This window comes from Marmota marmota, unplaced genomic scaffold (genome assembly GCF_001458135.2).
Source record: "Marmota marmota marmota unplaced genomic scaffold, marMar, whole genome shotgun sequence".
Taxonomy (NCBI): domain Eukaryota; kingdom Metazoa; phylum Chordata; class Mammalia; order Rodentia; family Sciuridae; genus Marmota; species Marmota marmota.
The window spans coordinates 17,072,013-17,095,585 of record NW_026000142.1 but is presented as its reverse complement, the minus strand read 5'-3'; the positions used below and the strand labels follow the sequence as shown (position 1 = coordinate 17,095,585).

The window sequence follows — 23,573 nt, the reverse complement described above, 5'->3', positions numbered from 1 at the left end:
TGAAATTTCATTTATTGGGTAATGTCTAGAAATTCACATTATATAAATTTTACAACTATAAAAAGTTTGAAAAATATGTATTCTGCAGTTCTCAAAACCTTTTAATAAATTCTCTTAATTAAATGGCATCCTAGTTTATTTTAGAAGCAAACATTTTTATGACTTATTAGTCACATTCCTTAGAAAGTCAGACTTTGGTTGACTAATAAAACAAAAGTAGGTGAAGGAAAAATACCAATTGATAAAACTTACACAATTGCTTCAATTCAGGAATACTATTTTAATAATCTAGTAATAGCAATATCAATAAAAATAATAGTAGCAGTAATGATAATTAGCATTACTTTCTATATTAATGGGGGAAGCAAAAGCAAATTAATTACAACAAACAAATAATGTGTATGCAAAACAGAAATGTTTTTGATGATAAACAAATTGTGACTAAGCTCATCTTACTGAATGGATGCATTAGTGCGAGGCCAAGGAGAGAGGTGATTGTGTGTAGAACTGCACAGCTACTTTTTGGGGTGGTGGGTGGGAGAGTGCTCCACATCCAATCTCTTGTTAGAATGACAATTTCTTAAAGTTCATGGAGAAAGACATTTAGAAAATGTCTTTAAAATGTGATTCAGCTGTTTTAATTTGGGGAATGTTCTTTAAAACTGTTAAAAGATGTCCTTTTGTGACCTACAGCACTTTGGTTGGGATGCTGTGTTCTGTGAAATAATGACCCCCCACCCCCACCCCACAGTGGCTGGGTAGGGAAGTGTGTGTCCCCTAATCTCCAAGTGAATGCAGGCATTTGTGTTTATACATACACAGACACATATATACATGCACACAAACACAACTAAGCTTGCTTTAAATTAGTCATCTAATTTGAGGCAGCTGTGGCTATTGGCTAAATCATACTTTATACAAACTAAGATTATAGGAAAAGAAAATCTGCTTTTTCCAATCATAACTGTACTTGAACACTCCTTTTAAAATATCTCAGATTATGTTACACTGTGTTGGAAAACAAAGATTTATTTTTCCCCAAACATCTCTAAGTTGTTACTTAAGATTAGACTTATTTTTGGTCTTCCTTATCCCTGTCAGAGTACTTGGTATAGTAGTAGGTTTTCAATAAATATTTGCTGATCTGTTGAATAACTTGAATAAACATTAAATTATAGTATAACTTTCCAAAACAAAATTGAGGCAGTTATTGCTTTAAAATTTCCCTGTGTACACATTTAGAAAGCTGTAGGGTAACATAGTAACAAGAGAAGTGCTGTTTAAATCTTCAGGCTTCAACAATGAATAATATGAGAATGAATGTCTGTGTTTCTTATGCATGTTGCACAAAAAAGCATAATTTTCCTAGAAAAGTTAAATTTGACTTATTTTAAATGAAAATCTAATAAGGTAAAAATATGCATTCAAGGAGCTAATTTATAAATATCAGTTGCTTTTAGTAATAAGTAGTTTTGACTGTTGAGAAAGTTGATCCACAGCTGGAACATCTTTTGGTCACTTTCTTGGCATATTTCCCTTTGAAGAATGAATGGTCCAGACTCAGCATCGTATTGTGCAGTCCCATTCACCTCTCCACTTCTTTTTTGCTTTCCATACTCATCTGGCCACCTTCTCTCCTTTCTCTGCCTTTTTATCTACACTACTCCATTCCCAACTCAAAGAAGAAATTATTATTTGTTATGCCCTATATTTGCAGGAGTAGGTTGTTAGAGCAGCTTACCATAAGTTTGCTAGGCTATCTGTGTGTTAAGGGACTGATGGGTTCATATATTAACCTACTGCAGGAATTTTTGCAAGGCCCAATGTCATTGTAGGATACCATGCATGTTGGGAGGCAAAGATGGGTATGTGACTCATGTTTGGGCAGATGTGATATGTCACAAACTCACATAGAAGTCTTTGGATTGTGTAAGATTTGCAGATGTTTTGACATTTTATCTACTTTATATAATTCCTTACATTATACGAACACTTTTTGGTGCTAAAATGTATTTGTAATTATTGATATATTACTTGAATTTTTTCTCTATTGATATTATAACTATTTCTCTACCCGACTTTATAACCATATTTCACAGTGATGTTCAGGAACGTTTCAGGGATTTATAATACTTAGGAGTTTTATAAAGCAGTTCCAGAAAGTATAAGAATTAATTATTTATTTATTTCTTAATACCAAAATAATTGAGCAATTCTATAATTTAGCAACATAAATGGATATTTTTGTAGGGCAAATGGGGTTTGTTAATAGAATTTTGTGCAAAAGAATTTAAGAAACTAATGCTAGAATAATGTCTTTCAGTATAAAAAAAATTCAGATCCACTTTAGAACAAAATATTTAAGTTTTTCTGTTCTATTTATTCACATCCTAGATTATCTTTCAGTTTTTAGCTTCCTGAATCCCTTTTGAGTCTTCTTGGACATCTGTTTTGTGAATTCAAGTTTTCTCTTATGAGATGGAGCTGATAATACCTCTAAATGCTAATGGAGGGTGACTGAGGACTCTCCCTTCTCAGACTGACCTGGCCCTGTTTCTCTCAGTAGGTGGGCAGCCAATGGGATGGATCCAGAGGCGGACAGACAGGAGTTAGGGCCAAAGTGCATATGTTGTAGCCTGAGTCATAGCATTTCACTGCTCCATGGCCTCATTTCTATGTGCTTAATATAATGTAGGCCTTCTCTTTAGACCAGTGTAGGTGGCAGTGTATGGGACACCTGATAGCCTTGAGTGACAGAGTGCAGTGATCCTTTTCCCTCCCTGGGATTTTTGTTTGTCTTTAGAGACTTGTTTGTGTCTGTGCTGAGAATCTTTCCATATTCATTTGAATCATTTTAATTTCTTATGGCATGGACAATATTCTGTTACAAAAAGCTTTCCTTGCACTTTTTTTTTTTCCTGTAACATTCAGGCAGGTTGAGGTTAGGTTGTATGTGAGAATGAGTTCCCTAGACAAGGGATAAGAGGGACAAGCTTTTAGTTTCCACCTTCCGGTGTTTAATTCTCCCCTCTGGAATAGGTAGGTGAGCCTTAGGGGCTCCTTATTTCAATTCCCCACCCTGGAAATTATATTCCTTATCATTATTTCCAATAAAATTTGTTTAGGTTATGTGTTTTCTAAGCAGACAAAAAATTAAGACTAGAAGAGCTTGAGTCTTAAAATGTGGTTAAAATTATACAAATTAGAAGATGAGAGAAATCCTGCTTTAAAATTTGTTTTGGTTCTATCCTCTGTATCATGTGTATCTGTCTATTCATGTTAGATTGCTAAAAATCTTTAGGAGTTACAGCAAAGCATTCTGCTGTGTAAATTAGTCTAAGCCTATGCATTGATACCACTCTACCGATGATGTAGTTGGGTAGATTTCTCATGATTACCATCGCCAGCAAATCCCAAGTATAGCCAAACATCAGAATTTTTTTTTTGTTTGTTTGTTTGTTTTGTTTTTTTAGGTACTTTTAAACTATGTAGCTTTATTACCACTGTATTAAAATTTTGAAATAATAAGAATAGGGTAGGCCTTCAGTATCTGAATTCTTTTATAACAAAGATCCTTGAATTATAATTAGCCTGATTTGGGATTTACATACTTGTTCTTGATTTTTTAAAAATGATCACATGTGCCTCTTAGTGGCATCTCCTCTATTTCTCTGGCTTTAATTTTGCACAGCTTGTTGAGTTCAGCTGTGGAAATTTCCTTTGAACTTCCTCTTCAGACAGCACTGAAAAGATTAAGGAGTTGGAGGTGTCTGGAACCATGAGACATTGAGTCTTAAGAGACAATGGTTACTGGGCAGAGATACACAAGACAATTCAAAGAACAAATCGAAGACGTTGTCAAAAGGCATAGAGAGAATGATGATCAGAAGGAACAATACAAATACAAACACAGGATGCCCAGTTACATTTGAATTTTAGATAAATAATACTTTTTAGTGTATATCCCAAATATTGCATGAGTCATATTTATACTTAGAATTTATTTAAGACAATTGTAAAAACAGTGTACTAAAAATAACCTCTTGCTTACCTGAAATTCAGATTCCTCTGGGAATTCTGTGTTGAATTTGGCAGCCCTGCCTGATATGAAAGAGGTCAAAGCTTATTGCTTAGACTCAGTCCTGTGCATAGAATAGCCATTTAATTAAACTAGCTATACAAGTAGTCTAATACCTTGTGGTGTGCCTTTTATATTATTTCTTTGTTAATTCCTTAAACACTAGCATTGAATGTGGCAGAATAAACTCCCATTTGCTTGCCCTCCTTCCTGGGAATATCATTATTTAGTCTCCTGTTTTTGACCTCATTTATTAAAAAAAAATGTGCTAAGAATTTGACTTTTCTTATCACCAACATCCCATATATGAACTCAGAATTGCTTTTAGAATCATAAAATTGAATGCAAATATTTATGTCAGCCTGATCTTGGTGTTCTATTTAATGTTAATTGCAAAAAGGCTTTTATCTTTTTAAATCTTCATAAATCCTTGAGTTTGCTAATATAAATGTTTGCAGTCAAATCTTGGAGGTAGTATACTTACTATGTTTGCCAGCTAGATCTTGTAAGGCTGAAGCAGGAAATAAATATGAAATGTTTTTTGTTTTAAGGGAATAATGTGATCCTTACATTTTGTCTTCATATACATGGATATAAATGCAAAAATTAGACAATATGATTTAATTTATTTGAAATGAATAAAGTTGTTGCAATAATATTTCTGATTTAGGTACCATCCAGAGTTTCATTATTTGTTAGGGAAACATCTGGTTGGGCATTTGAAACTCTTGGTCGTGGTATGCAGTTTACAAGTTCAGCCTCCTTGTAAGAAAGGCTAAGACGCAGTACCAGTGCTAACTTAGAAGCTGTTGTCTAGTTTCTCTGCCTCCTTAGCACACCATTAGTTATCTAATATCAAGCCCCTTCTATCAGAGGTGGCTGGATTCCTCTCAAGTTCCCAGGTCAGTTGCTTAGTCAGTCATGGGATTCCATTTCTTTTACCCCTCTGGTTTCTTTAGGGATGAACATGTGAATGGTTCTGGCCCTTGATGTGTGAGGGCAAGTCTGATAGATAGAGGATGTGTTGATTCTGGGAAAGTTTCACCTCTTTTCTTTCATCATCTTCATCATCTTTGGTTTTTTTGTTTGTTTGTTTGTTTGTTTGTTTTTCCTTTTTAGAGGAAAAGGATTGTCTTCAGTCTTTGTTGTGCAAGGATGCTTTGCACAAAGTTGATGTGGATTTTTGGAGAGGTGATAAATGTGAGGACAAAAGCAAGCTCAGAGAGGATGTAGACAGGGAAGGCCTGGCTCCTTGATGACTTCATCAAGCAGCTTAATTAACTGACTCTGGAACTCCTTTCCTTTGGGACTTCTTGAGATATGTGATAGTAATCTCTTTCCCCATGTAATTGGTTTAACAGGTATTTTGGGTTTCGACTTCTGTTACTTCTAGTCAAAAGCAGGGCGATTAAATAAATAAATGTATCTTATTGATATTCTAGTGCTGTTCAAGTTGGAAAGTTGGTCAACTGAGAGGATGAGCTAAAAACCTCTTCCCTTCTTCTTCCCTCTCTCCCTTTGCAGACAGCTATTTCTCATCTGTGACATATCTAGTTTAGAAAGAAATCAAGAACTTCAAACATTTCTAAGGAGAGCCAATTTGTGGCATGTTTTTTTTTTTTTTCCTCCTGATAGTCACTCTCAAAATATGTATTGCCTACTGGAAAAGGCCCTTGTGTGGCATGGAGCTGGTCAGCATGTTTGAGTTTTTGGATGGGCATGCATTTGTCTGCTGCCGAGTCTTTCAGAATACTTTGTGATGAACATAAAAATCACTGTTTCTTGCAAATATGGCTTCAGCATAGGGAAGGTTGCCATGAAATACCAGATGGTACTGAGGCACAAAGTTCTTCCTGCCTGAGAACAACATCATCTGCAAAACAGAGCTACTCATGCTGCAGCTCAATCAAGAAATCCTTTGCTGTCTCCTTAGACCTCACTGAGTCTGGTCATGAACATATTATTTGGACAACACACAAGCTATCTTGGAATTCTTTTCTAAGACTGTGTCTGCTCCCTCCTCCCCACTCACTAATATACTGAAAGTCTTTGCTCAATGGTTGTGACAAGATACTACCCAGGAAAGTAATCGTGAATGGTGGAATTTCTTCTACTATAGAGGAATTTATATTAGCAAACATTGTACTTAGTGTGGGAGTGTAAAGATGACTGGCATCCGTGTTTAAGGAATCTGTACCCTAGTCAGGAGAAAGCCACAAAAGCAAATGGTAGATGTATGTACAAGGTACAAAAGTGGCACAAAGGATAAGATGATTTAATCTTGGGGGTATTCGGAGGAAGGAAATTGTTTGCAGGTTTTGTTTTGAGTTAGACTCTAAAGAAAAGGGTTCCAGGCAGAGGGAATAGTGTGTGCAAAGTCACAAAGGCAAGAACCATCATGATGGGATGGTGTTTTGAAGGCAAATGAGGAAGAAGGGGATGTTTATTCACTTCTTCATCCTGACTTTATCATGTGATCAACTTGCTGGACTTTGGGAGTCCTGTGTATTGACCTTTGTGTGGAAAATGTGATTTGAATTCAATAAGAAGCTCCAAGGGTAGCCATTGGGTAAAGCTTGGCACCCAGTCCTGCTCCCAGATTTTGTGAACTTAGCTTTCTCGTTTGGAAAATGAAACTCCACCTCACAGGGAGCTGTAGACATTGAAATAATCCATGTAAAGAGCTTAGAAATGTGCTGAGTATGTAATAAATGCTCAAAAAATGTTACCTATTATTACTGGTTGTTCAGTTATATTAGGGATGGTTAAGAGGAAATCCTGCTGTTGTAAAAAGTTAGTCCTCTCATTGCATACCTTGACATAAACCATTAGAATGAATTGTAGGAAAGCATTGGCTAGAAATTTGGATGGCTCATGACAGACTCAGTTTTGCTTTTTCAGGTCAGTAACTTGGCCCAGCATGTGCTGGTGGTCATACCATTTTCTGTTTTCTTCCATAGTAAACCTTCAAGAAAGCTTGTTTGTGTAACCTCATTGATTTTTTTTTTTTTCAGACCTTAATGCTGACTGGGTGGGGAGTGGACATGACTCGATTGCAATAAGAACTTCTTAGCATGGCTCAGGAGGCTTCTGTTTCTCTTTCAACTTTCTATCTTCACCGTCATCTCTGAATTACTAGTTGCAGGAGAAATTGCTCAGGTTGCCATTTATGGTAATAGATTTGCATTTACTTTCAATGAGCTTTTTTATTACTGGTGTGGACCATGGAAGGTTATTTTCATGATCCTTTTCCTTCTCAGAGTGGTGAGTGAAATGCATGCTGTCAGTGAACAAGAGGGTCTGAAAGCAGATATTTGGAAGGTAATGACCAATGAGCCTTGCCAGTTTTCTCTCTTTGTTTACTTATCACTGTGTTCAGGGAACTGGAGAGTCCTGTTGAGTAACTCCTCAGCACTTAACTAGATTATCTTTTCTAAAATGCAGTTGACGGAAGACATCGGGTCAAATAAAAACAGCCAGTGAGTGGGGTCAGGGGAATGTAGTATTAGAATAATAGTTGTGGACTTGGTTTGTAGAGGCCTAGGTAAGAGTCTTAGGTCTGTGATCAAATTGGTTTTGTATCTTAACCTCCAGTCTGTTTTCTAGTCCATAACATTTGGGGAAAGGATGGTGGGTAATAATACCTACTTTACTCTTTGATAGTGAATCAGTACACAAATACAGTTGTCTTTTATTTCTGGTGTTGGCTCCAAGATACCCACATGGGTACCAAAATCTACCAGTGCTCTAAATCTTTTACATAAAATGGCTTAGTGTTTGCATATAACCTATGCACATCCTCCTGTATACTTTAAATCATCTCTAGGTTTCTTATAATAACTAATGTAATGTAAATGCTATGGAAATAGTTGTACTGTGTTATTTAGAGAATAATGACACAAAAAGCTGTGTTCAGTGCAGAAACATTTTTTTTCCTGAATATTTTCTGTCTGCAGTTGGTTGATTGTGGGTGTAGATATGGAAGGTTGACTACCCTGAGGCACTGGATTTTGGCCCTTATTCAGTTTCTCTTCAGCACTTTGCCCCAAACTTATGTATGGCCATGCTTGCCTCTGTGAATGAGGCCTTACCTGTTTTGCATGGTGCAGCATGGCTGGGTCATCTGTGTCTTCAGGGCCACATGAATATCATATGCATTTCTCAATACTTGTACTGACCACTGGAAATATCATATCATATTAATTTAAAAAACATCTAGTAGTCATATTAAGACATGAAAGAGGTGAATATTTTTTAATAATTTATTTTGCCCCATACATGAAAATGTTTCTCAAAGTATAGCTAATATGAAGATATTAGCAATGTATTTTATGTTTTTTGTTGGACTGAGTATTTGAATCTAAAATGTATTTTAGGCTTAGAGAACATCAACTTGGACTGGCCACATTTCAAGTGCTGAGTGGCCAGGTGTAGCTCATGACTCCTGGACATTGTGGCCGGGAACCCATCCATTGTTAATTGTTCCTTAGCATCCATTTTAATATTAATTTTTGTCTAGTTTTACAATTGCTGAAGTAAAATAATCATGCATTTCTAAAATAAGAGTAGTTTATAAAACATTTCATATGTGTTAAAACATTTTAGCATCTCATTTCATAGAATACTCTGTTAGATGTGCATTATTACTGTCTTATTATATAGAAAGATTTGAGGCATTGAGGTTAAGGGATCCACTTAAGACCATACAAAACTTGTGGGGATCCTGTATACAAACATTATCGGACTGACTATAGAGACCCCTTAATGATGCCACTGTCCCATTGGTAATAAATGGCTCTACTAATTAATGAAATAAGCTATATTTGATAGGTTGCTTTCTGATCCATTGTTGAGATTAGGGTTATCTAGAATTCTTGTAGTTGCACAATACACACTAGCTTTTCTGTGGGGGTGGTCACTGTAAGAATAGAGGATGTGGCCATTCTAGTAGGAAATAGGACTAGTTTCATAGTAGCCAACTGATATTTATTCCTTTGTTCACACACACTGAGAACATTCTGTATGCTAAGCATTGTTCTGGTGCAGGGTTAAAGCAGCAAGTTAAAACCAAGTTCTTATCCTAAAGCAGCTTTCAATGGAGAGGGTCCTTAAATATTAAATAAATACACATTGCCGTATACAATACATTGAATGGTAAAATAGACACCTTTTTCCAGAAAGTCAGTGGCTGTGAGCTAAACAGAGAATAATATGGCAATTGGAAGGAATGTAAGCTTTAGGATACTGGTTCAGACCCTATTCTTGCAAGCTGAGGCAAGATGTTTTAGCTTTTTCAGCTTAATTTCATTGTTTGTAACAATGATCTTTAGGAGTTTTAGAAACACTAATGAGGCCTAATGTCCAAGATTACCAGATTTCAAGGCTGGGAGCTGTGGTACTTGGGATGCTGAGGCAGGATAGCCAGCCTCAGCAACTTAGCAAGATCTTAAGCAACTTAGTGATGCCTTGTCTCAAAATAAAAAGGGCAGGCGATGTGCCATGTGGGCTCAGTGATTTAACCCCTTTGGGTTCAATCTCTGGCAACAAAAAACAAAAAGTACCAAATTTTCATTACACAGAATAAAAAAGTTCTGAAGATCAGATGAACAGTATGGTTGCTATTTTTTACACTTGAAATTTGTTAAGTAGATCTTAAGTGTTCTCAATGCACAATATAACTGTGAGTTGATAGACATGTTTACTATCTTAATTCTGGTAATCATTTTACAGTATCTATAAATTGGTGTCAAATGTGTATTTTTATACGTTATAATTCAATAAGAAGAAAAAGAATACTGAGATGTATGGAATGTGCCCAGTAAAGCATGGTAGAGAAACTGGGAGCAATCATGGATTTAACATTAACAGTTTAGAATTCACCCACTGCTCCCCACAAGACAGCACCATAATGGATGTAATTTTGCTAAGGTTCGAATTCGACAGGGAGAACAATAAGAATGTGGATGGAAAAGGTTCACTTGCCAGCTGAATGAGCCTAGCCTGGGGGTTCGATTGTCTACCATGCAATAGGATTTTGCTGTTATGTACTCGTCACTTAGCATACATTTTATTATAAAATATGTTAAAGCAGTATTGCACATTTGGGGATTTTTAATCTTCCTCTCAATATTGTGGGATAATAGAATTCAGTCTGCCAAAATAATGTTATTTTCTGTCTACCGCAGGCACTTAGGCTCAGGTGCTCACTGCTCATTGGGGCAGGTTTATTAAATAAGGAGCTTTTCAGATGAAAAAAAAAACATATGGGAAGAATATTTTATTTTAGAATAAATTAAGATAAACTTCACCAACAACTACTATGCTGGCCTAGTACTATGGCGTTTTCTCTCTTGTTTGGGTACCTCACTGTGCTTTTGATGGGTAAGGATTTAGTACCATATTACCAGTTATTACATATAACCAGTAAAGCTCAAATAAAAGTAGTCTGTACCTGTGGAGGTTATTACTCACATAATGGAAAATTAGGAGGTGGATGTTCCAGGGTGGCTATGCTGCTCCACATCATGTGGTCTCTGGCTGTTTTTGTCTTGCTACCCCACCATCTTGATGGTCAAGGCGACAGCTCCAGCTGGTATATCCAATTCTAGCCAGCAGGAAAAGAGAAAAGAGGAGGACACAAAAAAATGGACCTCACCCACCTCTTAGGATTTCTGGGAGAACCTGTATACGTTTCCTCTCATCTCATTCACCATAACTTAGCTACTTGGTTATATATGGTCAAAGGAGCCTGGTACTTGTAGTCTTACTCATTGCCCAAGTATAGATGGAGTATCCTGATCTGATATGCTTGGGATCAGAAATGTTTGAAATGTCAGATTTGGGGGAGGGATGAGATTTTGGAATATTTGTGTAGACTTTATAGGTTGAGCATCCCTAATATGAACCCCCAATCCTCCAAAATCTGAAGGATTTGGGGTTTAGGATTTTCAGATTAGGGATGCACACCCTGTGTCTGTGCTTATGAAAGAAGGCATGAGGGGCTGGGGATGTGGCTCAAGCAGTAGCACACTTGCATGCACGGGGTGCTGGGTTCGATCCTCAGCACCACATAAAAATAAAAAAAATAAAGATGTTGTGTCCACCGGGAAAAAAAAAACTAAAAATAAATATTAAAAAATACTTTCTTTCTCTCTCTCTTAAAAAAAAAAGGCATGAATAATACTAGTGCTACCCACAGGGCTTGTCATGGAGGAGAGGTGTCTGCCTCTCTGTTATTGTTCTGTCACTCTTTGGGGTACTCTATTGATTTAGAAACATGGAAGGTGCTGATGATTTTACTCCAGTAGTTTGATGTAGATGTTTTGACAGAGTGTTGATGGGAAGGGGAAAAGAAAATAGCACCTACCCTTTGGTCTTTTCCTGCTAATACATTTCACTGTATCTAATTAGCAGCCCTGCAGCTATGGCTTTGTGCATTTGAACAAGTGAGTGTCTGTGTCTAGAGTAAAGTTTCTTACCTCCCTAAAAAATCTCTTTCTACCTCTATTTGATGGGTCTGAGGAAAATACGCACCCAAGTTCCATTCCTGGACATATGCCTTCCCCAAGTCATTTGCTACTTGGCTGTGGAATCTCGAAGTGACTATGTTCGCTCACCAGGATGCCTGTCAGCTGCTGTGGCCAGTGTGGAGCCACAGATGGAGATGCAGGCAGAGCAGGTTCCACACAGCACTGGCTCTGTGGACCAGCCAGTCCACTTCTGCTCCTGCTGGAGCAGAAGTCCTGGCCTACTTCTTCAGTTGATCCACAAGTTAGAATGCAAAGCTAGAATGTAATTTGAACATGGGGGAAAAAACCCGAGGAAATGTAAAATACCTCTGTATTCTGAAACCTAAGTGTTTTTCTTGTGGTCGTTATTACAGAAAATTTATATGGATTTATAAGTTATTTTGGCTTTATAAAATTTAGTTATATCAATACTTGAAATATTCTTGTTTTAAGGCTGATCTCTTGGTTGTATTTAGATAGTTTCCAGGGTATTTATGTTCTAGATAAATTTCTACAGTTTAGTTTATAGAAAAGGTTTTTCTAAAATTCTCATTACACAATTTCTGCTGGTCAATTTATTTCTTCATATTTGAAAAATATACATTCCTTGTTAAATACAGTAGTCTAACACAAATATGAGCTAAATTAAAAACTTAGGGTGAATAAGAACAAAATGAACTGCCCCTAAAATTGTTAGTTGCAATAACAACTGTAATAGTGCATGTGATGGCAGGACTCAGGATTCCTGAATTATTCCTCATCTGATAAATATTTTTATAATGATTTGGATAAATTCTGTGGATAATACTTTATTATATTAGTGGATGTAACAAAGCTAACAGAGTTTTGCATTCATGGGGTGAAAGAATCAGAATTCTAAGACAAACAAAAAAAATAATCAACTGGAACACAGAACCAAATAAATATAGCAAGATGAAGCATGGCCTAATGAAAAACATGTAAGAATGTTTTAGAAGTTTTTGTTGATTATAAACACCATGTGAGTCAGTTGATGTGACTGCCAAGAAGAGTTAATTGGTTTTTAGTTTGGATTAATAGAGTGCTTACGGTGTGGGAAGTCATCCTCCCCCTTATTTCTGTGTTGGCCGCACTATCCTAGGGAATTGTGATCACTCTACCAGTACCTTTAAAGGGGACACTACCATTGTGAGTTTCATTTCCTTAGTCTTAGAGCCATCAAAGTGCTTTCATGTACTTCATTTTATTTAATATGCTCATTTTATGGACAGCCCAGAGTGTATCCTTAGGAGAGTACTCAGGATATTAGGGGAAAATAGGAGAATTTATTCTACAAAAGAGAAGACCTGTAGATAAGCCAGTACTCAAATTCAGATTCTTGAACTGCTATGCTAAAGAAAATAAGTGACATTTATTCTGTTTTATCTTAGATAGTACAGAGCTAGGATAGCTAGTATTAGACAACTTCAAATTTTTATAACTGTCCAAATTTGACAGTTTCTTTGAGGTAATACAGGTGCAGTGTGTGAATGTCTATGTGTGAGAGGTAGGCTTAAATGGGGTTTGAGAGATCAGTTGGAATATATTTTATAAAGATTAGTGTATTGAATAGGATGTTGAACAGAGTGATTACTTTGGTTCTTTTTTATGACTCTCTTGGTTTAAGTTTCTTTGAAATCCTCATGCTTGAAATGTTAAAGAATACAGAAAATTTAAAGTCTTCTACCTGAAAGAAGAAATGAAAAGTTAACCAGTCTGTTGTCTACTTTCCATGCAGTATAGACTTAAATAACATTAATAAATATTAATAATACAATAATATTATTTTGCAGGGGATTAAACCCAGGGGCGATTAATCACTGAGCTACATCCCAGCCCTTTTTATATTTTATTTTGAGATGAGGTCTCGCTAAGTTGCTGAGGTTGACTTTGAACTTGTGATCCTTCTGCCTCAGCCTCCCAAGCACTGGGAATACAGGTGCGCACCACCGCACCCTGCTGACTTAAATTATTTTTAAACAACTTTGACATAATTGTTTTCAGTTTAAAGATATACAAGTTGCTATTATAGTTTATTCTAAATCTAAACAAACATTTGAGTAGATTGTGATTTAAAACCCAAAATAAATAAAGCAGTGTAGGTTGAAAAATCTTTTCCCTTATTTTTGAACTGTTCATTTCCTGAAGCCTTCCTTTCATAGTTTCTGACTGCATATGGATGCAAATTCACATAAGTATTCTCATTGTGCCCATTTTATATCTGAGTGCTACATTATTGTACTCATTGTTCTTTAAATTGCTTTCTTCCCAGGATATTTTGAAAATATTTTCATATCTGTATATAGAGAGCTTTCACATCCTTTCATGCAAGTAATAGTATATCGTGTATAGATAGCACAATTTGTTTCTGATTTATAAATATTAGTTTACATTTTTGGCTATCAAAGACCATTATGAAGTATTCTTCATGTAACCAAATTAATGACTTTTGGAGCTTTTAATAAAGTTTATTTTACAGCATTTTGGGATTCACAATGACATTGACCAAGAGTGGAAGGTAAATTTTGCATGTATTTCTTGCTCTCACACTTGCAAAGCTTATCCTACTTTCAACATCCCCCACCAGAGTGGCACACTTGTTAAAACAGATGGTGGGGGATGGTGAATTGCCCCCCCCCCCGGGGGGGGGATTCAATTCCCAATAGCAAATAAATAAATAAATAACAATGAAATAAAACTCCAGATGATACATTGAAACATCATTATCACCCAGAGTCCATAGCTTATAAGGTTCACTCTTGATGTTGTACCTTCTGTAGGTTTGGAAGAATTTCTTATGACATGTATCCATCATTATCATATCACTAGAGTAGTTTCACTGCCCTAAGAATCCTCTTCGTTTTTCCAGTTCATCCCTCCCTTCCTCCCTAATCCCCAGGCAACCACTAAGCTTCTCACTGTCTCTACCATTTTGCCTTTTCCAGAATGTTACATAGTTGGAATCATACAGTAGATGGTCTTTTCAGAATGACTTCTCCAACTTAGTAACATGCGTTTAACTTTCCTTCATATCTTTCCATGGCTTAGTAGCTCATTTCTTTTTAGTGCTGAATAATATTTCATTGTCTGGTTGTACCATATTTTGTTTGTCCACCCACTTACTGAAAGACTTCATATGTTATATTTGTAAACATTCATATTTGTGTGGACAAAAGTTTTCAGTTCTTTTGGGTATTTACCAAGGACTGCAAGTTTTGGATCATATGATAAATTGTTCATAAAGTAGCTTTGCCGTTTTGCCTTCCCAGTAGCAATGAAGGAGGGTTCCTATTGTTCCATATCCCTGCCAGCATTAGCATTCTGGATTTTATACATTCTAATAGGTGTGCAGTGGCTTCTCATTCTTTTAATTTGCATTTCCCAAATGGCTTATGATGCAGAGCATCTTTTCATATGTTTGTTTGCCATCTCTGGATCATCTTTGTTGAGGTGTATTATTAGGACTTTGCCCATTTTTAAATCTTTTTTTTTTTTCATTTTCTTATTGTTGAGTTTTCACAGTGCTTCGTATACTTTGAACAGTTTTTTATCAGATACATTTTTATTTTATTTTATTTTGGGTACTGGGGATCAAACCCAGGGGTACTTTGCCCAGTCCTTTTTATTTTTTACTTTGAGGCAGTCTCACTAAGTTGCTGAGGCTGACCTCAAATTTGATATTCTCCTGCTTCAGCCTTCTAAGTCTCTTGGATTACAGGCATTATGCCACTGCACCCAGCTTCAGATTCATCTTTTAAAAGTATTTTCTCCCAGTCTGTTGTTTGTCTTCTCATTCTTTTGACAGTGCATTTCACAGAGCAGAAAATTTTTAACTTTAGTGCAATCCAAAATATTATCTTCTTCAAGAATCTTGCCTTTAGTGTTGTATCTAGAAAGTCATCATCACAAAACCAAAGGCCATCTAGATTTTGGTTTTTGTTATCTTCTATGATTTTTATAATTTTGCATTTTGCATTTGGGACAATGATCCATTTTGAGTTAATTTCTTTTTTNCCCCACCTCTCCCCTCCCCTGAGTTAATTTCTATAGGGGTCATAAGATGTGTGTCTAAATTCATTTCTTTGTTTTTGCGCATGAATGTTCAGTTGTTTGTTGAAAAAACTCTTCTCTCTTTTTGTTGTCTTTTATCTTTTGTGATAGATCAGTTGATTGTATTTACGTGGGTCTATTTCTGGACTCTCTATTTTGTTCCATTGATCTGTTGGCTTATTCTTTCACCCATCCCTCACTGTCTGGGTCAGTGTAGCCTTAAATATCGAAGTAGGGTACTGTCAGTCGCCAAGTTCTTTTTCTTTAACATTATAGTGGTCATTATTTTTTTTACCTTTTTGTATTAAATTTAGAATCAGCTTGTCATATCCAGAAAATAGTTTTCTGTAATTTTTATTGAGATTGCATTGAGATCAAATTTGGGAGAATTGATATTAATTATCTTATCTTAGACAAAGGTGCCAAAAACATGCATTGGAGAAAAGATAGTCACTTCAACAAATGGTGCTGGGAAAACTGGAAATCCATATGCAACAAAATGAAATTAAACCCCTCCTATCTTTCACCATGCACAAAACTCAACTCAAAATGGATCAAGGGCCTAGGAATAAAACCAGAGATCCTGTGTCTAAGAGAATAAAAAGTAGGCCCTGATCTCCATCATGTGGGATTAGGCCCCAACTTCCTTAATAAGACTCCTTTGGCACAGGAATAAAACCAAGAATCAATAAATGGGATGGACTCAAACTAAAAAGTTTCTTCTCAGCAAAAGAAACAATCTGTGAGGTGAATAGGTAGCCTACATCTTGGAAGCAAATCTTTACCCCTCACATATCATATAAACATTTTTATTATTAACTTTGTGTATTGCTGTATTGATTTAGAAAATTTTTGTGGATATTTTTGGACTTTCTACAAAAATTTCATGTCATCTATAAAGGAAGCTTTATTTCCTCTTTTCTAACATGTATAATATATATTTCATTTACTTTTCTGATCTTATTGCATTGGTGAGGACTTTTATTATTTTTTTGAAAATCATTTATACGAGAGGATATCCATGCCTCATTCCCGATCTGAATGGGAAAGCTTCACATTTCTCACATTATGTATGATGTAGGGTTTTATACATGTTGTCCATCAATCAAGTTGAGGAAGTTACTTTCCCTTCCTAGTTTGCTGGTAGTTTTTATCATGAATGAATGCTGGACTTTGCCAAATGCATTCTATTGAGGGGTTTTATATCTGTATTCAGATGATATACTATCTGCGGCTTTCTTTGCTTATGGACTTATAGATTTGTAGTCATTAGTAGAGAGATCTTATACTAAAGGAAATCTCTCATGTTTTCTTTTAGTTCCTTTATTCTATTTTTATAAGTTAAGTTTTAATCAATCCATAATACTGAGTTATAGTGCAATTTATTTTTCCTTCTGGACAACTGCCTGGTCATTCTAATGCCATTCTTTGAATGGGCCACCATTTACTATTTTGAGATATTCTATAGGCATTTTATAGAACATTTTTATTATCTTTGGGTCTATTTCTTGAGTCTCCTCTATCAGTCTCTGTCTTTTGGTATATTATAAAGTTTGTTTTGACAATGCAAGTAGCTTTTAGGAACTGCTTTCTGACTACCATGCTCAGTACTATATTTTAATTTAATGTCCCTTTTCTGTCCCTATCTTGCATATGTGGATATATGGATTTCTTCTCTATACTAATAAAGTACCCATTTATTGACTCTATATTACGTAATATTTGATGCCATTTTATGTCTTAAATGTAACTCTAGTATCTGTTATTTATAAAAGTTGAAGCCTAATATTCAGCCAGGTGCCTCTGACATGTTTGTGAACTATACCAGTTTTGTTGGACTTTTCAAGAAGGTGGATTTGCTCAAATCTCCTTTTTTAAATTCATATCCATGAATTTTTCACATCATAATTACCAAAATGTAACACAGTTACAACAACTGAACTTAAATGCTGATAATTATTTAAGTTCCATTATTTTACCCAGACACTTGCCTTGCCAGGTGAAGCCCTTCTCAGTGATTCCCAGGGCTTGGAAACAAAATGCTCTCAGCTGCCTCATTTCTCAGCAGTTGCTGTCCCAGTCCATCTGGTCCCTTTTGTGAACTATGCTTCGATTGCTAAAGACATGGGCTTAGTTTTCCTTGGCAGTAAAGTACACATACAAAGGGTCCCTGCTTTCATTTTCTTCTTACTGTAGAAATAGATATTGTAACATAATGGTGATGTTCCTGCATTTCAGCTTGGTTTAGCTTCCCCTCAAATAACCTTGGTAAAGAAATGGAATTGTCTTCTCTCTTCACTACTCAGAGCAAGAGGGTCCCCCCCAAAAAACACCTGGGTAAAATGGGACACTTCTTTATCAGTCTGTTACTACCAGCAACCATTTCTTTACAAACTATCTTGTTTGTTAGACTCCGAAATAAAACCGGTGTTTTGAAAGAGCTTTTCTCCCTTATATCGGAATGGCATTTTAATAAGCCTTTTGAACAGATTTAAACTTATTTCACATCAGCTTTCTTTTCTGAAGCCAAGTAATACCAGTTTTGTTTAGCTTTTCTAATCCTTTAATCATTTTATCCTCAGCATGTTTCCAAATGCTTCACATTTCCATAGATTCCAGAACTGGTCTGAGTTCTTTAATAAAGCCTGATCAGGATCGAATGAAATGGAAGGATCGCTCCTTTGCTGTTATGTATTTTGAGGTGTATTATTTCCAAAATGAAATAGTTAAGCAACAGCACAATGCTTCTGCATGGCCCCATACACTCCTCGTGACGTGTATGTCCCCATAGGATGAACATTATGCATGAGCCTGTGTAGCTACACAGAGATCTGTGCTGAAAAACATTCTGTACTTGGTTTGATGCTGTGTTCTTGCTGTCTTTATTTAAATAAGTGGTTCCTTCCTTTTATTTTTCATTGAATCCTACAAATCAAGTAGTTGACCCTGCTTGTTGTTGATGACTAGAGGACATGGTTGGTAATCATAACCCATTTCTAACCCACCACCCTCAGTAATAACTATAGGAGCTGGACCCCAGGTGAGGCAGTCTGATCATAAATTTACATTTCCTTTCCTGGTTCACACCTCCTCCCCCTCTGTGCTTGGAGATGCACTCACTGCCCACCTGTTGTCTCTGTTTTCCTTTGGATTTGTCTCCTTCTCATTGCTCCATTATCTCCACTCTGGCACTGAGGTATATTTGTTCATGGAATCCAAATTTCTGGCGCTCAGTAGTTCCTTCCAGAAGACTCTGCAAGGATCTTTTATCCTTTATAGGCTTCCCACTTATTACCTTTTCTCCATTGTATTGTCCACTTATTTCCAAGAATTCTTGCCTCCTCTATTTTATTTGTTTAGGACAGCTGGCAATTCTGTACAGTAGTTAATTTCCCACCCAAAGTTTAGATTTTTCCCTGACTTTTTGCAAAGAGGCTGGGATACTAATTGCAGTCATTCTGTCTTGGTAGAAATTTCTATTCCAGTTCCATATCAGGATTCTGGGGTATGACACTTTAAACTTGAGCCATAGTTACAAGTAAGAGGATATTTTAGTTCTATTTGTTTTACCATAAAGCTAATTCCAGGTGCCAAATATAATATGTAATTTAACTTTGAATAATCATTGTGTATGTCATACATTGGTTCATTTATCAATTTATGTCCATTTTTTTCTTGTAGCTTAACAAACAACAACTACAGTTACTAAAAGAACGGTTCCAGGCCTTCCTCAATGGGGAAACCCAAATTGTAGCTGATGAAGCATTTTGCAATGCAGTTCGGAGTTACTATGAGGTAAGTTTGAGGAGCTTTGTTTTTGGCACTTTGCTGCTTTTTAAACTTTTTTTCATGGTTTTCTCATTTTAAGAAATTTAATGATAGGAAGTCTGAGTTTGCAATCTTCTTGAAAGCGTTGTCAATTCTATTTTGCAATTTAAAAAACTCTAATTCCACAGCCTGGTTTTGAGAGATAAACAGAATTGGAAATTATTCACATCTTTTGAAAAGTAGGCTGTTTAGAAAAGTCTTCTGGCAGTGATTGATACAGCTGAGTATAGCTATCTTTAGGTCCACATGTCTAAATTATCCTTTTTAATCAGGATTTCAATAGTAAGTTGCTATCTTATACCATTTTGTCCCCTAAGCGTTATAATAATTAAGGCCAGTAACTAATTTTAAGAGGATAAATGGAACTTTATTTTCTTCTTGAAGGAACCAATACAGTCTTGCTCTTCTGCTTTTAGCTTGTGACTCATTGGGGATTCTCTATGGATTTCCTATGAGCACCAGTTTTCACACATGGTCATTAACTGCTTCATTGAGTTGCCAATAGATGTTAAGTTTAAAGAGTTCTCTTTTGTCCTAAGCATTTCAGAGGCCTTAGGAGAATAGGCTACTTCTGTTCTATATACACTCTAGACCGTTCTGCTAAAGAAACATGTTAACATGCAAACATATATTAGACTATTTTAAAAAAGGAAAATGGGTACAGGGAAAATCCCTGAGGCAGGGATTTTTTTTATGTGAAAAATAAAGTAACTGGATGTTACAGATGCTTGGAGGGGTTTGTAATCCATGAATGGTATGCACTAGAGGTTACCTAATGCCCCTCCAGAGAGACTTTTGTTGGCCTATGCCTTGGTCTCAAGATGAAGTCTGGCTTACCAAGTGTGCATCTGACACATATCTGTGGAAAAAGTGGTCTACGTAGACCTTGACCTGGAATATCTTATCAAATGTACGATCTTCCATTTCATCTCAAGATTCAAAGTCTGAGTCTTGCTTGATGAAATCTTGCCCTGAATCTTAAAAGATGAGATGTAAGATCCTACACTTGCATCATGTGATAAAATAAAAGTCAAAAAAGTCTGTATTCAAGATAAAGAAAATGAAACTCAAAAAAGTAATTTGTATAAATACATGTAAATATTTTAATGAAACAGCTCATTTTGAGTTTTGGTAAGTGCATCATGGCACTGTAAGATGATAATATTAGGGAAACTGAAATTGGGTGAAGGAAATGAGAGAGTACTCTCCACTATCCTGGTATCTTTTTGTAAATCTAAAATTTTTCCAAAATAAGTTTTTTTTTCTTTTAAAGTAAGTATAGTACAATCTGAACATAGTGTAATAAAAGGCATAGAGAAGCTGTGCTTATATAATATTGTGACTCTAATGATAAGAGATTGTATCCCCATTGTATTATACCTGCTGATCATGTTCTCTTCTGGGCATTATCAAGTGATTTTTTGATAGATAGAGACAAGTACAAGGTAAATCATATAATATTTGATTACTGGAAAGAACTAGAGCTATTTGCCCCGGTCACAGATAGGCTTTCTGTTGAACATGGTTCAAAAGCAAAATGAGGACTAAGATGGAAACTGAGGCCGGTAAGATTTCCTTTCTGTTACACAAATGATGTTTTTTGAGTGAGTCTATGAAAAGCCTTTTTGCATCTTGATATTGTAGGTCTTTATATTCTGTAGACCCTTTAGAGTTATCTGGGTCTAGGAATGTGGCTTAGTGATAGAGTGTATGAAAGGCCCTTTGTTTAATACCCAGCACTGGGGAAGAGAAAGAAAAAGTCATCTGTCTGTTCTTTATGTTTGTGGTACCTTCAGATATTTGATCTACTTTACTCCTCTTTAATACCTGGAATCTTAGTATGAACCCCAACATATATTTCTTTTTATCCACGTTAGATGATCAAAAACCTTTCTTCATGGTAAATAATTTCTTTTAGTTAGGTCATGCTAGAATTAGATTTTTCATGCTGTTTCTAGGCAGTCTTTGCTTAGAGGTGTGTGTATGCATGACATTTATCAATTTTAATATCTATTCACCATGGATACTATTCAAAGTATATACTGTAAATTTAACAATGATTTTTATATGACCATATAATTTACATTACAACCTTTTAAAATGTCTTACATACTATGAAGTAAAGAGAATAATAAAGAATTTTTTTAAATTCCATCAATTTTTGTGGAGGGGGGGGAGAGTAATCAGGGATTGAACACAGGAGTACTCAACCACTGAGCCACATCACCAGCTCTATTTTGTATTTTATTTAGAGACAGGGTCTCATTGAGTTGCTCAGAGCTGCACCATTGCTGAGTCTGACTTTGAACTTACAATTCTCCTGTCTCAGCCTCCCAAGTCACTGGGATTACAGGTGTGCTCCACTGTATCTGGCTCATCAATATTTTTTATCATAGTTTTATACATTGTTAGAAAACAATGTACCCAAACTTCTAAACCACCTAATTAGGCAGACATGATGGTAGAGAAGGATCTGAACAGGAAAAGAAGCGGGGGGAGGGAGCACATAACATGCTTAATTATTTATTGAAAGCATGCATAAAAGTTAGCATTTACAATTTTATGGTTGCAAATTCTTGATAGATCCTACTATATATTCATTTATTTTAATAGTAGTGTTTTTCTCTTTCTTCAAGCATCTCACTGTCTAGGAAAAGACCGAAAATGACCACTAATTCTATACGTTTTTTTTTTTTTTTCTGGTCATATCTTTTATTGTTTTTGTTTTGCTTTTCATTTTAGGAAACTTCAGCTGACTTTGAGGATGGGTAAACATAGCTTTATTGCAATTTGTTATTTTCCAAGTTTTCTTCCCATCAGATAGCTACGTATGTTTCATGAAATTCAGGTGGACTTCATCCAAATACAGCAAACGACAGTGTGATTTGTAATGGATATGTGGAAAAGTAAATGGCTTTTTTCTTGAAGATTTCCAAAAGACAGTATATAGTTGCTTACCAATGGTTTTCAGCATAATAGAAACTTTCAAGTTATCATACAAAAAAAATGGATATTAGACCTTTTTTCCTCTTTCTTTTGTGTGTGTGTGTGTGTGTATGTGTGTTGGAAGGGTACCTTAGCTTTGTTTACAACTTTTTAGATAGGATGTGTACTTTTATTATTACTTCATTATGTTCTCTTCAGGTTTCAGAGAGTAAATGAGAATTCCAGTGGTTTTTAATCTTCTAAAAATTAACTAATTAGTGCTGGAGTTGTACTTCAGTGGTAGAGTGCTTGCTTAGCATGTGTGAGGCACTGGGTTCGATAGGAACAAATAAATAAAATAAAGGTTAAATTCTTTTAAAAAAATTAACAAAGTAGGACACAGCATGTTGCTCAGTGGTGGAGAGCTTGCCAGGCATAGATGAGGCCCTGGGTTTGATCCACAGCACCACAAAGGAAAAAAAAAATCAAAGTAACATTAAAATAAGTCTTGATACAACAACACCATCATTTCATTTGCTATTCAGATCTCCTGCTGTTGAATGAAACAAATGAGAAGGCTTTCAATAAATTTTAAAAAATTATTTTGAGTGGTTCTTCTTTTATTATGAAATTTATAACTAATTATTTTCACCTAAAAATGGAACTTCAATTTTGGCCCTTTTATTGCATATTTTTATGCACAATGTAGTCAGATTCTAGAACTCAGAAGTTTTCTGCTTGAACGTTAAGAACACTTTAAAAAAGAAGTAATATTTAAATTAGAGAATCTAAGAAGTATTAAAAAGAAGAAAAGTTTATATCATAGTAAAGCTGCTCTGAAAATAATCCATTATGAAAAAAGAGGAAAAGAAGACAAATATTTTCTACATAATTCCAAGACCTACAGACAACTTATTTTAAGTGTTTCTCTTGTGTGATTATGACACTGAACTTGTTTTAAGCTTTTTACATAATGTTATGTATTAAAGAATTAATATCAAATGTTTTCCATATATGTGGTTTTAAGTAACTTCTTTAGGTGCCCATTTCTAAATGTGATTTAATTTTCTCATCGTTAGACACTTAAATTTTCTTCTTTTTTGTGTATTAAAATGATGAAAGGATCATTCCTATTCTTAAATTGATATTGAAGAATTTCTACAAAC

At 35.5% G+C, this 23,573-nt stretch overlaps 1 protein-coding gene across 1 annotated transcript in view; it reads left to right on the top strand.

Annotated features, from left to right (window-relative positions):
• The window catches only part of Cadps2 (calcium dependent secretion activator 2), a 511,596-nt gene that overhangs the window by 107,829 nt on the left and 380,194 nt on the right, over positions 1-23,573 (top strand). The window contains 1 exon segment of the mRNA XM_048786046.1: positions 19,336-19,449. Coding sequence (XP_048642003.1) covers positions 19,336-19,449 — 114 coding nt within the window.